We start from the raw sequence: 16,148 nt of genomic DNA on the forward strand, positions 1-16,148 counted from the left end.
TGTGTGTATAAGTGTATGTGTGTATGTATGTATGTATGTACTGTATATGTGTCTGTGTGTTGGCAGACCCACTTGTAGCCTGCTCCCTGACCAGGGGTGCGCTCTCCCGCCCGTTGAACAGGGCGTAGATGCTGAAGCGGTACACGGTGCCGGGGTGCAGCTCTTTGACCACGTAGGCGCTCTGGATGGCAGGGACCGTCAGCTCTCTCTGGGGTTTCCCGGGCTCGTCCACAGGGGCCACGTTGATCCGGTACTCCGAGACGGCGCCGAGGGGGCCGGACCAGGTCAGAACGATCTGATTGGCGGACACCTCGACGAACTGGAGCTCTGTGGGCGTGGCCACCTCCTCCACTGTGGACATCAGGAAACAACACATTTAATATTCCATGTTACAGTCCAGTCCTTCTGGGATTGAAGGGACCCCCATTGGCCAAATAAAGAAATTGGCTCCCAATGGGCCTTCATGACCGAGGCCCGCCTCTGTGGCAGTGTTTCCAAGTGTACCTCAGCCAAGAGGCTGAAGTCTTTCGACCACCAACCAAATTTCTCCTCACACACCTGCACACCCAGACGTCTCGGGAACAAGCACATGGTGGACAGACTAACTGCATTAACTTCCCAGAATCTGCTGCCCTACTTCACCTCAAAGAGAGGGCTGTGTGTGTGTGTGTGTGTGTATGTGTGTGTGTGTGTGTGTGTGTGTGTGTGTGTGTGTGTGTGTGTGTGTGTGTGTGTGTGTGTGTGTGTGTGTGTGTGTGTGTGTGTGTGTGTGTGTGTGTGTGTGAGATATTGTAGTATTCCAACAACAAAATGTGCGTGGCCGTTTAATTCCCCAGAGGTTATGCGAGGACAGAGTAGGAGATGTGAGTGGTTTTATGAGCTTAAACTGAACCAGATGGGAGGGAGACCTGTATACACGTGGGGAACTGGTTGGCTGGCATCAAAGACAAGTAGTCTGGAAGCATGGCCTTCCTAGTGGACGCTGGTATGAGGGAGCTATGAACGAGGCAGGACACTCAGCCAGTGTCTTTATGTCTGCATTGTGAACGATTGCGTCTTCAAATGGTTTGTGGGTCATTTTTGAGGCCGAGATGATCCACTTCCTCTACTATACGAACTTGTTACTCTAGTATAAGAATAGAAAAGTCATTTTGAGATCGGGGGACACATTTTGTTGACAACTGTATCGCTCTCAGTTATGTTTCACCCACAATATTATCCATGGGTTAATTTTTACATAGTCAACATCTAAAGTTAATGACAGTAAAATTCTACTTTCATAGGCATTATTACTAAGCAAGTCGGGGTATGGGGGGTTCAAACCAGAACCTCCTTGCTGTGACTCCCACAGACCACGATGGGTCTAGCGGTAACAGCCTACCTGGTAGGGGGTCTCCGGCGGTGTTGACCTGCACAAAGATGGGCTGGCTCTCCAGGGTGTCCTCCACGGCGTATATGCTGATGTTGTACTGCAGCCCGGGTCTGAGGTCGCTCAGGGTCACCGCTGTGGCCGTGTTGGGGAGGACGAGCTCTGTGCTGTCCCCCTCCCCCTCCTCCGACGGTGTGTAAACCACGCGGTAGCCTGGGAAACACGGGTGTGTGTGAGCGCACCCAATGTTAGCGCGCGCGTGCGCTTAAGTGTGTATGTGTGTGTGTTTACATGCGTGTGCGTTTACACGTGTGTGTTTACGTCTGTCTGTTTGTGTGTGGGTGTGTTTACGTGTGTGTGTGTCTGTGTGTTTACGTATGTGTGTATACGTGTGCGTGTGTGAGTTTATGTGTGAACTCACCTGTGATTGGAGCGAGAGGCTTGTCCCAGGTGATGACGATGGACGTCTCCTGCACCTCCTCCACCTCGTGGTCGACCGGAGCGTCAGGAGCTGCGGAGGAAGGAGAGGTTAAAACAATCATTCAACAGGGGAACTGAGAGAGGGACAGAGAGAGATATATAGAGAGACCAAGAGAGGGAGAGAGACATGGACCGAGACCAAGAGAAGGAGAGACACAGAGAGGGAGAGCGACATAGACCGAGACCAAGAGAAGGAGAGACACAGAGAGGGAGAGCGACATAGACCGAGACAAAGAGAAGGAGAGACACAGAGAGGGAGAGAGACATAGACCGAGACCAAGAGAAGGAGAGACACAGAGAGGGAGATAGTCATAGACCGAGACAAAGAGAAGGAGAGACCCAGAGAGGGAGAGAGACATGGGCCGAGACATAGAGAAGGAGAGACCCATAGAGGGAGAGAGACATGGACCGAGACAAAGAGAGGGAGAGAGACAGACAGACAGAGAGAAGGAGATAGAGAGAGTGACAGAGGCAGAGGCAGAGAGAGAGAGACACAGGGGAGAGGTCCTAACCGGTGGTCTGGGAGGTAGTGAGGATGAGGTTGTCGTATCCAGTGTCTGTCACCTCGTAGACGTTAACCCTGTACTTCCTGCCGGGCAGCAGGTCATTGATGTTCACCGAGGTGGTGGTGCGAGGGAGCTCTGCAACACAGCATCGTCACATTGTTTATTAACCGTCGAGTTATCACCGTGGAAACCAACAGCATTTGATCCAGAACATACACTTCAAGCGTTTTATAAGAAAATAGAAATAGAGGGTTGTTTAGGTTTGGCGACGGAAGACCACAATGACAAGGGTGTTTTTCTCTAAATAAAGGGGAACACCATCAAGCTCTGCTCACTTCTGTTGGACGGGAGTGTATATATATATATATATATATATATATATATATATATATATATATATATATATATATATATCAAATATATCAAATATATCATATATTAGGGCTGGGTATTGCCAGCTACCTCACACTTCAATTCAATTAGATTGTTGAGGGTTCTTTAGTTTTAGTTTTTTTTATGGAAATAATCTGCTAAAAAAAAAATGAATCGAAATTGAATGGAGAACAAATAAATTGCAGTGCATTGATGAATCAATATTTTTACCCAGCCCTATCATATATATGAAAAGGAAATCACAGAAGAAATGGACACACACGATTCTGCAGCACGGCAAAACGCTAGTTTTCAGCGTACTCACCCAGGACGCTGGTCTGTCCCGTTGTCTGGCCCTCCTCCGTCAGCTCGTACTCCACCCTGAAGCCAGAGACTGTGTCCGAGGCCGACACCCAGGAGATGACAAAGCTGCTGGAGGTGATCTCCGTTACCGACTCAGAGGTGTCCACCTCTGGGGGGGGCTGCACGGTGTCGCCCTCCGATGTGGCCACTGGATCCACAGGGGATAGGGTGAGGGAAGAGTTTAACGTAGCGCAACGCGGTGGTCAACATGCAGCGTGACATCACCCTGCAGCCACATCGGGGAGCGCCTCAAACACGTACTACACGCTAAACACTCACATGAGCCGTAGTTGGTGGTGAAGTCGAAGCGTGTGATCTCGCGGCGGCCAAAGCGGAGGACACTGATCAGCTGACCCTCGTATGTGATGCCGGGCTTCAGGGCCGAGATGGTGTAGGTGTTGAGGTGTCCCGGGATCAGCACCTCTCTCCAGGGGTTGGCTGTGTCCTTCTGCAGGGACCACCGGAAAGGTGGGGGAGAGGGGCGTTAGCCTGGTGATGGGTTGGGCCGACACCGATTAGGATGGACAAATATATCCAACTTTTTATGCAGTCGTATCTCAATGTTCAGGCACATCTGGGTCTTTTGGAGTTGAATCTGAATGTTGGTTGAGAGCTCTTTTGAGCATGTCATTGAGGAACAGGTAAGGGTTAGGCATCTTACTCAAAGATACCTACAGGCAGACTGCAGACAGTGTGGGATCGAACAAAGTAACTTTCAGTTGGCAGTGGAACACCTGATAACTACACCATCCTGAGCTGCAACTGTCAATGCTCGTGCTTATCTTACAATTTCCTTTTAATGAGATGAAGACACTGACAGGTGTGAGGCCCTGGGTTAGTTACCTGTCACCACTTGAGGATGTGCTGGGTAAGTTACCTGTCTCCACTGGGTTAGTTACCTGTCTCCACTTGAGGATGTACTGGGTGATGTGGGCCGAGGAGGGGGCGTTCCACTGGATGGGGTGGGAGTCGGGCTGGTTTCCACTCTCCGTAATTATCACCTGGACAGGCCGCTGTCCACCTGCGGACGAGACAGACCATAAATAAATTATGGGATACATTCACGCACACGGATAGAAGGTGCTGCTAAATGTTAATCATGCAGTGCTTTTTCACATGATCATTCATGTGAGGTTTTGTCGCAGGCTATGAAGTTACAGAGCTATGTGACAATAGAGGGTTGTCAACATTACAATTCCATTCACACTGTTGACCAAAGGCCAACAGTGTGAAACATGGCAGCTGGGGGAAATGTGTACGCGCAGTATAGAAGAAAGAAAGGGAGATGGGGAGAAACTGTCACATGAACGTGAAATTCCAGCGCACGATTCTCCAGCTCGGAGGGAACAGTCCTACTCTGCACTCCTTTTCCTGCAAACTGTCCCTCTTTCCCTCACTTCATTCCTTCTTTCTCCAAACTATTACCATCTTTGGAGGACATCACCTAAAACTCCTGAAGTTCAAAATGCCCAAATCTCCAAAATACATAATCTCTCCTGCATTGTATTGACATATTATGTTCTACGTTCATGTATTTAATTGTCTATAATAGCTGGTTATCTGACATCAACTTGCCTAATTAGAAACGTTGGCATTCCTTACGATGAATGCAACGTTCCTAATTAATATTTTTCTTTAATAACACAGATAAAACTCATAACATATGGCCACCAGATTGATTTCCTTTTGATAGAAACCGGTAGCTTCTACTGAGCTTTTCTGACCGCTTTCCAAAGCAGCGAGGCTGTAATTAGCGTTTGTGAGCAAGTGGCCGGGTTAACCAGAGCCTGGAAGCAGATACACCGGCCACCCCCAAACAATCTGGCAGACATTACAGCCCCCCCCCCCCCCCCCCCCCCCCATTACAGGCCAGTCGACCACAGGCCCCCCCCCACACACACACACACACACACACACACACACACACACACACACACACACACACACACACACACACACCACATGTTTTGAGTGTATTTCCTTCATAGAAAGAATAGGGTATTTATGACGTGGGGAGATTAAAATGTGGAGCAAAGTGGTAGCGGGGAGACATCTCTAAAGATTTATCTCGAGGAGAGAAATAAGCAGATGGACGGAAGACAGGAAGAAGAACTCTTTGGGGTTTTATCGAACCAAGACTCAATCCGGAGCTCAACAAGCTGCCTGTTGTCTTTTTACCTTTTATGGTCCTCTTCTCAGTAAGCAAACTCACTATGGGGTTGGCCTAGAGTCACACTGCTCTTGAAACACACACACAGACACACACACAACTTCACAGCTGGATGCTATTACAGCAGCTTTGGAAGGGGTGCCGTTTCGAAAAGTTGAAAAAAACATTTCTCTCCGTCTTCTCTCTACAACATACACCCAGGTAGAAAACCATCCGAACATTCCCCTTAGACTCTCCACTCTCAGCGCTAACACACACACTACTCTTTTCTGTTTCCACCTGCAGAACTATACCAGTAACGAGGCATGCATATTGAAGACAAACGATGGATTTGAAATAGTCCCATTTCCCAGACATTACAACATGAATGCGTGTGCTGTTTGTGTGCAGCATGCGTCATGGCCCATATGTGCCCTCAAGGCTTCATGGGAAACTGAGGAAAACAATAACATCACAGCCCTCCTTGTCATCAGTATCTACTGTAACTACAGCCCCTGGTGAAGAGGGAACCAGGGGTAAGTAGAGAGCATCAGTCCTGGACAATGTGCTGTTGTTGAAGGAGCTAATTGATGCAAATACTTTGGAATGAGCAAATTGGGCCAACATTTGCCTGAAAGTTTCCACTTGTAAGAGAAAGGTGGTGATAAGCAGTGAACTTAGGGAGGCACAACCCAGAGTTACAGACATCAAAAAGCTCTGGCAGTGGGGGGTGAGCTGATCTGATCTGCAGGAAACAGACACAACCCTCCCCCACCACAACGCCCTCAGTTCACATTCTGGCCGGGAGAAAGAAAGTAAAGGAAAATAAACAAGGCAGAAGGGACACCGAGGAGCAAAAGGTATCCATAATAAAAACGTGCAGAATGGTGTGTGTGTGTGTGTGTGTGTGTGTGTGTGTGTGTGTGTGTGTGTGTGTGTGTGTGTGTGTGTGTGTGTGTGTGTGTGTGTGTGTGTGTGTGTGTGTGTGTCTTTTGTACAGCTGTGGCAATAATAAATAGCCCCACATGCTAGCAGAACAAAAGCTCAGAGCTGAAGGGGAAGGGTGGTGGGAGGGGGCAGAAGGAAAAGAGGAAATTGCCCTCCCTCAACCCCCACACCCTCCACGCACCCTCCACCCCTCACCCTACCCCGCCTCCAAGCACCTTCCACCCCTCACTCAACCTCCCTCCGAGCACCTTCCACCCCTCACTCAACCCCCCTCCGAGCACCCTCCACCCCTCACTCTCACTGTTTCACATCAAAGACAAGGGCCCATCGTTTTCAAAGGGCCTTAGACAAACATAGTTTACTGCAACAGGTTGACAAACGTTTGTAACGCCAGCCCCCCTTTGAGCCAGCAGTCATCACAGGAGGCCGTCCTGGAGCGGCCTGAAGCTCTGAGCCACAGCATGTTCACAGACATTAACCCTTGGCATGTACCCTGAGCACAGAAACCTGCACATGTTCAGGACAATATAATACATATAGTACAACAACATTGTACAGACATCTACATATGTTTGTACAATACTAATATAAACAATAAATAGCCTCAATGGCTTCCGTTTGCCATTTAGGTAATTTATTACTCATTAATTAAATGCTTTTTATTTTTTGGAGTGGGATGGTGGAGTGGGGGAGAGAGAGAGGATGGGGGACATGGCCTGGTCTGCCAGCACGGCATCACCACAGATAAAGAGACGCCTTCTTTAATAGAGGCTTTTCTCCAAAGAACAACCGGACACCAAAGAGTTGTTTGACAGCTCAGTCTCACAAAGTTCACAAACTGTGACGCCACACATGCAACCCTGAACTGTGCTTGTGCGCGTGTTTGTGCGTGCGTGTGTGAGTGTCAGTGAGACAGACAGAGAAGAGAGAGATAAAGAGTATAATAAACACAGTCAAGGTATAATTCAACCTGTTTGGAAAAGGTTTTTTCTTTCATTTAGTTTTCAGTCTGCACATCTGTGTGGTGGTACTTTAAACAATGAAAGTGCCTCAACCTGATTTGGAGAAGAACGTGTGCGCATGTGTGTGCGTGAGTGTGTTTGTTACCAGGAAAGGTCTGCTGGGGCTCACAGCTGAGCTCCCCGATGCCGCGGCCGTGGCAGTAGCACTTGTACATCACTCCATGGATGGTCTTGTCCCAGGACTCTCCGATCTGAAAGAAGGCTCTGGTCTCGGGCTCCTGGCACTGGTCTGGAACACACGCATCGCTCATCAGTGGAAAGAAAGAAAAAGTACACCACAAAGTTCCCAATAAAAACAGGATTCCCCCCACTAATATCCCTGCTTACCACCCATTATCGCTGTTTTTCTTTGGGCTCATACCCTCAAAAACACCCTCATACCCTTGCCAAAAGAAACTGTAAAACCATCTAATCTCTTGTAATCCGATCAGACTGTGATCTGTTTTTGTTTGCTGGGACCCACCGATGGCGTCGCACTTCCAGCGGCCGCGTCCTTGTCCGTAGCAGGTGCAGTTCATCATGTAGCCCTCCTCGTGCTCCTTTGTGAAGGTCTGGTTCACCTCGTAGGTCAGGCCATCCACGATGCACTGGTCTGGAGGAGCACAGAGAACAGGGAGGAGGGGGTTCACACCGCGGCCAAGGGAACATCACGGTGGTGGACGCAGGATACGCATCAGCGACTCTCACTGAGATTACCCTACTATCTCACAGGCCTGTAGGCAAGCACACAAGAGCATTTAGGATCATCTTTGGGCCACGGTGTGGAAATTGGCAATGGGAAACAGACCCCTTAGGTTGGGAATAGAGCACCCTTGCCACTATACTGTGGAATCATATTTTTGAGTGTATCAAAGTGTATCATGGTTGTAAAATACTTTACGGAAAAAAATAATTGAATTGAGGGTTGTTGTGACTTTTTGGGTTGTTCCGGGCTCTTTTGAGGTGCTATGGCCTAATGATGTCCCACAGGGGCTGTAAAGACCAGAGGGCAATTCAAAATATGACCTTTGCACCAGAGTGGTGAGGGTATAACCTTCTCTCATTAAATTCTCCCCAAAAAAGAGAGACACACACACACACACACACACACACACACACACACACACACACACACACACACACACACACACACACACACACACACACACACACACACACACACACACACACACACACACACACAAACACACCTTTGAGCTGGGAGTAGGCCACGCAGCTCCACTCTCCTCGTCCATTGCCCACGCAGGTGCAGCGCATCATGTGACCCAGCACGTCGTGGCGCTTGTCCCACTGGTCGCCGACGCGGTACATCACCCCCTCGTTGGTGGTGCACACCTCCTCATGGGCTGGACCGGGAGCAGAGGAAACACTTTAGCTGTCTGACACACACATCTGAAGTTACCGCCAGTGATTCCATCAAGGAGGAGGAGTAAGTTTAAGAGCCTCTTGCTTCAGGGTGCCTACAGGTGGGACTGCAGACATTGGGCCTCGCACCCAGTACCTCTCGGCTTCTAAGAAAGACTTATGGTTCTTGTTGTACAGAGGTCGTTCCTGTGTGAAGGCTCTTTGTGTTGATGAATGAGGCTGATGAATAGCACAGAATTTGCTTGTTAGATCAACTGTAAGGCGTTCATGTGCGTCGCTAATGGAGCGTTTCAGTCTCACACACACACACACACACACAAGAATAACGTATTGCAATACAGCCGTGAACATGCAACAGATCAAATACAAACCCTCGATTAAAGTACATTATTTACAGGTTACTACTCTCAGGATGTACAGATGAACACGTTCAACTTGAAAGAAAATTCACATTTTCACAAAGCCAATAATTATAACCTAGTTATTATTTCAATCGCTTTAAAATAGCCATTAAACACCTACATAAATGAGGATTCCACCAGAAAGCAGAAACAGATGTCTGTGTATATGTGTGCTGTGCACACATACGTGCGTAAAGCACAAAAACAGATATGCTCATCTAATACAATGCCCTTTTTTTGCTTATTTTCTTTGGAATCTTCAGTACACGTTGCTCAGAGCTGTCCCCTTTTAAAGAAACGAATAAGACCTCAACCAGACTTTTAAAATGCACGTAAACACCTTTACCCGATCTACTTCGGACCGAAATCGGTACATGAACGGACAAGCGAGATCGGATAAGAACACCTAGATAACTCTTGGTTATCTAGGTGAAGGTTTCTACCTGCATGTAAACCCGCGTCGGATTTCGCGTTCCGCGCATGCTCGAGATCTTGCGGCCAGGGGACGTGAGCTGAAGTTATGTTATCCCGAGGCCCTGCCGGGGCTGTCCCGAGGCCCAGCCGGGGCTGAACCGAGGCCCAGCCGGGCCTGTCCCGAGGCCCAGCCGGGGCTGTCCCGAGGCCCAGCCGGGGCTGTCCCGAGGCCCAGCCGGGGCTGTTCCGAGGCCCAGCCGGGGCTGTCCCGAGGCCCAGCCGGGGCTGTCCCGAGGCCCAGCCGGGGCTGTCCCGCGGCCCAGCCGGGGCTGAACTGAGGCCCAGCCGGGGCTGAACCGAGGCCCAGGGCTGTCGCGAGGCCCAGTCGGGGCTGCCCTGAGGCCCAGGGATGGGTCAGGCAGCAGAGGCCTTGACCAAAGCCTCCTTGTTTTCTGGGAAGACAAGAGCTATCTCAGCCGTACAGTAGGTGCTGCTTGGCATGGTTACAGAGCCTGAGGTGGAGGGGCGGTGGTCGGCTGGATTATAGGGGAATGGGAGAGAATCTCCGGAGAGCTGGTTTGGGTCTATTGAAATACTCATGGTATTAGGTAGACTCCGATTTAGTCTTCAGACTTACTCACTGAAAAGCTTTCTGATTGGTGAGGGCTCCTGCTAGGATCTTTCCACCGGCATCCAAAAATATGCTAATATAAAAACCGCCTGGGTTAATGCAGTTGGTAAACAAGTTTGGGCTCAAACCTTCACAGACTGCAGGAGAAAATACTGGGATGCATTGAAGGGAGGTATTACTTGTGGTGTGAACTGGAGGGCCTTTGAAGGCCTGGAATAGGGTGGTGTAAAATCTGGAAATAATATAGTATTCAAAAAAGGAACACATTTCAACCTTGAAACAGATGAGGCATATGCTGTTCTCATGATCTAAGAAGTTTAAGTTTGTTATCATGAACATGCTTTCCACTGAAAAAAGGACTTGGCACATTGGTCCCATGTGATCACATTTTGGGATTACAGCAGCTGGCATGTACAAATATACAATAATAATCACTTTGTAGATATTATTTGAGCCTGGAATATTTTTTAACTTTTAATATACTATTATCTAATATATATGATAACTAGTATTTCATCACTTTAAGTGTTTAAGTGATGAAATACTAATAATCCAAGCAATGAGGTTGGCCTAATCAATACTATTTAACAGCGTTTCAGTTGCATGAGCCGTAAGAGCTACTGCAAGGGTCTTTTATTATCTTAAAATGAGTGCCAAGGGACCTTTAATGAGGCAACTTGAAACTCTTCAAAAAGACTAGTTCCCACCGTGGCCAAGCTACAGGGAAATACCGAGCAGGGAGAGGTTAGGTCTTTATCCAACATCTGCATGGCCAATACCCTTACAAACATATGAATTCGCATTTCTGGCTAGATGTTTGCTTTGCGCTTACATCTCAAGCCATTAAGGGCCATATCAAAGCCCGCAATTGCGGTCTTTGACAACTTAATTAGCTCTGCCAGCCATGTGTCCCACACTGGCTAGAATACAACATGGGTGTTTATTTGGAGTCTATTTTCCATGACTTTTAAATGGATTTCTAGAGCAAGATAACATAACTTTTAAGGAGCTGTAAGGATATATGAGAGAAGGTTACCCCCGCTCTGATTGACCGGGTTCATAGAAAGCTGTAGTCTTCTTGACCAACCTATTCCCTACCTAAAATTATAGGCAAAATGTTATTATATTATCCGCTCAGAAATTGTTTACATTATCGACTGGGGTTTCCACATTATTGCTATGGGTTTAATTACAACTAGAGATCGCACGTGCGAAAACTCTAGTATGTATGTATGTATGTATGTATGTATGTATGTATGTATGTATGTATGTATGTATGTATGTATGTATGTATATATATATATATATATATATATATATATATATATATAGATATATAGATATATAGATATATAGAGAGAGAGAGAGATATATATATTTATATAAATACTATCTGCTTATTATTAAAGTAGGTATAAGGGTTAGCCTGTCTTACGAAGGTTGAAATATAAAAGTATAGTTCATAGTTCTCCTGTGTTGTGTGTAGCTAACTTCAGGCCAGTGTTTATTGAATTCCACTTTGCACAGCTCCACAAAGCCGTGTTTTGTAATGTAGATTATGGATAGACTCCCTTCTATCAACACTAGCCTTGGTCCTGAAGGAGACCTGGCCAGCAGACATTACCATCCTAATGACTCTGGATGGCTCAACGCTGCATCGCAGACGTCCATTTACACGTGAAAAGGATGCTCATTGACAGGATTAACTCTGGATTGTGCACCAAGTAAAAACAAACCAATTGGCACGGCAACAACAACAAACGAATGAGACGATGAGACGAAGAACGACTCTATCCTGGGATTATATCTGATTGATCTTTTCCTTTAAAATCAACTTCATTTCCAATCCCATTTCTCAAACACTTTCTCGACCTCGTCAGCCAACCTGTTGTCAATACAACGACCACAATAACAACAACTGCCGTGGCAGTCGCGCACGAGGGGGGGGGGGGGGTCCTCTTCCACTAATTCACACTCAAACAACGGCAGCCACACGTGTTTCTACAGGGACCTCTACCTGCTGAGAACCAGAAAGTCCTTGAAATCTAATTGTTGCTCCCTCCCCGCCCGGACTCAGATAACAGCTTCATGCTCCTCAGGTACAGCCATGTGTCACTACCCTCTTGTTTGAATCAATTACGGCCTTCCGATAGAGTTATGGCACCGCCTTAATTATACCGTAACTCCATGAAGAGATAAAGGTGAAGCCCGGAGTGGCATTGCCTTTAACAAGGCAAATGCCGGTGTGTGGGTGTGTGGGTGTGTGGGTGTGTGGGTGTGTGTGTTGTCCCCTTGGTGCCAAAAGGTTAATCAATGTCTTGGGAGTGTTGAAATAATTAGGGTGTTCATTTATATTCCCCTTGAAGACCTCCAACACCTTTCCCCATCACCCACCCACTCACACACATCAACCCACACCCCCATCACCCCATACAAAAAGAGATGCAAAAAGGGCCTTAACACCCTCTCCTCTTCCCCCTCTCCTCCAGTCTGTCACACATGTGACACACATTCACAAGCACACTGAATACCAAGACATCCAGCAGTGGCTGTGGCTAGAGCAAAGAGACCTGTAGTGGTTTGTTTTTCCAGGTACGTGTCGTAAATGAACAGGAAGGGGGTTGGGGCCCTTTCCTCCTGGAATCCCCTACAGGTCAGGCCGCAGAGGCCGCAGGTCGGCTTCAGACTGGCTCAAACCCCCCAGACCACCAGACCATCTGGTCGTACTCACCAGCCATGGGACAGAAGCCGAAGCGGCGTTCCTCGTCGTAGTTGGTGGTGGTGCCGCACCACTTCATGCCGTCGCGGCGGCCGTCCGAGGTGCAGTCGGTGTAGTTCTTGTTGAGGTAGTGGAAGGGAAACTGGCACAGCGCCCCGTTGGAGTTCCCGCCCCGCGTGGCCACCATCACTGTTGAAACATTCAACCGTGGTTAGAAGTTGTTACCCTTTCCTTAACACCGGAAAAACATGCAGGAGGCTGTGTGACATTACTCCACTCACTGGTCTGTAGTAGAGGGACCAGAAGGAGGTACTAGAACTACAACTCCCTCATCAAGTCAGGGTCAAGAGGGTACAATACGGGGGAAAACTATTTTTTTTCTGTTTTAATATGCCTATTTATTGTGTGTAATGTGAGATTTAACCTTGATTTACTTAGACAACAAACCCATTCTTGCCAATGGGCACGTGAGGCATTTAATTATAAAAAAGGACCCCGGTCAGAAGTGTGTTTCTTTTTACCGTTCTTCTCGGTACAGAAGGAGTACTTTTCCTCGGCGTCGTAGTCAGAGGAGGTGGAGCACCACAGCTGCCCGTCCTCACGGCCCTCCGAGATGCATGAGTGGAAAGTCTTCCCCTTGTAGACAAAGGGGAACACGCAGGGCTGGCCCCCGGAGTTACCCCCATACACTGGAGCGGGGCCCTCTGCACGCAGAGAGAGACACGAGTGAGCTCAGCGCCCAGGGAGGCCTGCAGTCAGGTTGTAGACACTAGGGATCAAAGAATACCTCTCCAAATCCAACACCCCGGCCCCTTTATTATATTTTATATATAAACAAACACATAACCCAGAGACAGGATTTTGTTGATTAAATCGGAAGAAACCAGGATATCATGCCAGCTCATACATTTCCCTCACAAGCGTTAGTGGGAAAAGCTCAGTGGACTGCAACAGGTAGGATAATAATCCTCCCCAAACATTTACTTGCAAAGATATATCCCATAATGACAGAATAGACCGAAGGTGATTTTCCGGTTGCGAGGCGGCAGCTCTCACCCCACTCCTGACAGCTGATGCCGTTGCCCACACAGTTACACAGCATCTCCTTGTCGCCCTGGTTCCTCAGCCAGCTCTGGCCCTGGACGTAGTTCAGCCCCGACTCCGTGGAACAGGTCACCTCGGGGGGGAAGTCCACCACACCTTCACGATGGGCTGCCGGCTGAATGTTGGTGACCACCCGGGAGCCAGACCCTGAAACATCATCCCAGGAAGAAGTTCAGAACATTGGAAACACACACACACGAGAGAGAGAGAGAGAGAGAGAGAGAGAGAGAGAGAGAGAGAGAGAGAGAGAGAGAGAGAGAGAGAAAGTCCTAGATACACACTTAGAAGGAAATCGCAAAATATGTTTCCAGATCAAAGTACCGCCATGCAGTATCCATGCAGTGTTAACAGGGTGCTCAGTCACCCCCCCCCCTCCTACAGTACAATGCTACGCTGCCTGCAACAGCACTATCACCACCTGAATGTTGACCACAGTTTCTGCTGTCCCTTCATATCCATCTCATATGGACTATTGCGTCCTGTCCTTAGTTTATCTTTGAATGAACCAGGTGGAGGAAAGACTCGCTAGAATTGTGATGGATTATCGTCCTTGTAAGAATTTTGTTTTACTTATATCGAGGCCTTTAAAGAAAACAGAGTTTGGGATACGGATGCATGCTTTATTATCGCCACCATTTTGTCAATCCCTGCCTTCCTATTTATTTGTGAAGCATTATGTATTGATATATGGCACGAAAATGCTCTATAAATAAAGTCTTATAATTAAAAAACACTTTTTGCTGAAACAATGGAAATTGTTGCCATTTTGTATCCTTAGGAACCATTTAGTGTGCATACATGAGCTAAACTTTTAGGAGAGATGCCAAAGACAAAATAGCAACAGACTGCAGGCAAAAAGAACAGAAACAGCCAAATGGCACATAGTGAGACGACACATAAATAAATTAACTTCTGACCAGCGTGTCTCTCAAAGCAGCCCAAAGGTCTTCAAAAAAATCGTTAAGAGTATTGGATTTGTGAATAAGCAGACTGCACCTGGTTAATATTGATTAGCTTCTCTGAACAACAATGAAGTATTCTTCTTAACTTTCCTTTTGGTAAATGGTTCTAGACCCCCTTCCAATTCCTCCTCCCCATTCTTCTACCCTCTGACCCATTACTAGCAGGGAGTCGTGTCCCTCCCCCTTTCTTAACGTCCTAAAATCATCTTGACAGCTTTTGCATATCTCCCGCCCCGGCCTCCATTCTCTCTCAACTCCCCTCCCTCAGTTACTCTCTCTCTCTCTCTCTCTCTCTCTCTCTCTCTCTCTCTCTCTCTCTCTCTCTCTCTCTCTCTATTTACCTTAAGCAAGACTCAAACTTTCTGGGTAACACAATTGTCCTCCTATTCTGGACTGCAGCCCGAGACGTGGAGCCGCGCTGACCACACGCAAGGCGAGCGTGCACCCAAAGTGCACATGCTCCAGCTAACAAGTCACGGTGCATTACCGAGACCAACTGGAATGAAGTCAGGATTGGGAATCATGCCCGGGTGGAACCCCAGGCCCACGTGGACCCTCGGTCACAGCATGAATGGGAGCACGTTGGCGTCTATACAGCCAGTACACGTCTGCAGCTGTCAGCGGAACGCAGAATGAATGTCTGAGTATCCACGGCGATGATAAAAAACAGCTCCAATGAAAGAGCGCGAGCGAGGTTCAGAGGAGAAGAAGTGGAGGAGGATGTGTCTCACCCAGCCCAGAGGTGTGCAGGGAGGCGTGCCTCTCGCACTTCCACTCCCCACGGCCGTTGCCCGTGCACAGGCACTGCAGCACGCTGCCGTGGCTGTCCGTCTTGGTCCAGGTGTCTCCGATGCGGTACGACGTGTAGGTGTCCTGGTCGTTGCAGCGGTCTGGACACGGTGAGGCCAAGGGAGAGAAGGCAACAGAAAACTATTAGAGGAGGTCATAAAATGTCATTTAAAAAGAATGCCTATAGAGTGTTTATAGTGTGTGTGTGTGTGTGTGTGTGTGTGTGTGTATGTGCGTGTGTTCCGCAACGTGAGCATACTAGCGTAGCATGCTAACTAGCCATCAGGGAACACCCACACACACTCTGGGTCATGGGGTGAGCTGAGGTGTAGGGTTTAAACGCATTGGCTGCTCCTAATCAAAAATAAACCTGTGAGACCTTTTTAAGAAACTCCATTGTCTGCTATATCCTGTTAGTCAGACATGTTTGCCTGAGTGTGTGTATAAAACCTCCAAGCCACAGTGTGTGTGGAGATTAATGGAAGCTTGACATTATGGAGATTAATGGAAGCTGTTGAAACCCAATTACAATTACAATTAGCAGACGCTTTTAT

At 47.9% G+C, this 16,148-nt stretch overlaps 1 protein-coding gene across 1 annotated transcript in view; it reads right to left on the reverse strand.

The window, feature by feature from the left end:
- Positions 1-16,148, reverse strand: part of fn1a (fibronectin 1a) — a 39,379-nt gene that overhangs the window by 19,333 nt on the left and 3,898 nt on the right. The window contains exons 6-19 of the mRNA XM_030342644.1: positions 15,537-15,695; positions 13,796-13,990; positions 13,261-13,443; positions 12,752-12,928; positions 8,400-8,555; positions 7,673-7,801; positions 7,295-7,438; positions 3,990-4,111; positions 3,370-3,538; positions 3,053-3,238; positions 2,362-2,490; positions 1,791-1,880; positions 1,382-1,582; positions 73-351 (exon numbers count right to left, since the gene is read on the reverse strand). Coding sequence (XP_030198504.1) covers positions 73-351; positions 1,382-1,582; positions 1,791-1,880; positions 2,362-2,490; positions 3,053-3,238; positions 3,370-3,538; positions 3,990-4,111; positions 7,295-7,438; positions 7,673-7,801; positions 8,400-8,555; positions 12,752-12,928; positions 13,261-13,443; positions 13,796-13,990; positions 15,537-15,695 — 2,319 coding nt within the window. The remainder of the gene's footprint in view (positions 1-72; positions 352-1,381; positions 1,583-1,790; positions 1,881-2,361; positions 2,491-3,052; positions 3,239-3,369; positions 3,539-3,989; positions 4,112-7,294; positions 7,439-7,672; positions 7,802-8,399; positions 8,556-12,751; positions 12,929-13,260; positions 13,444-13,795; positions 13,991-15,536; positions 15,696-16,148) is intronic.

This window comes from Gadus morhua, chromosome 20, assembly GCF_902167405.1.
Source record: "Gadus morhua chromosome 20, gadMor3.0, whole genome shotgun sequence".
Lineage (NCBI taxonomy): Eukaryota > Metazoa > Chordata > Actinopteri > Gadiformes > Gadidae > Gadus > Gadus morhua.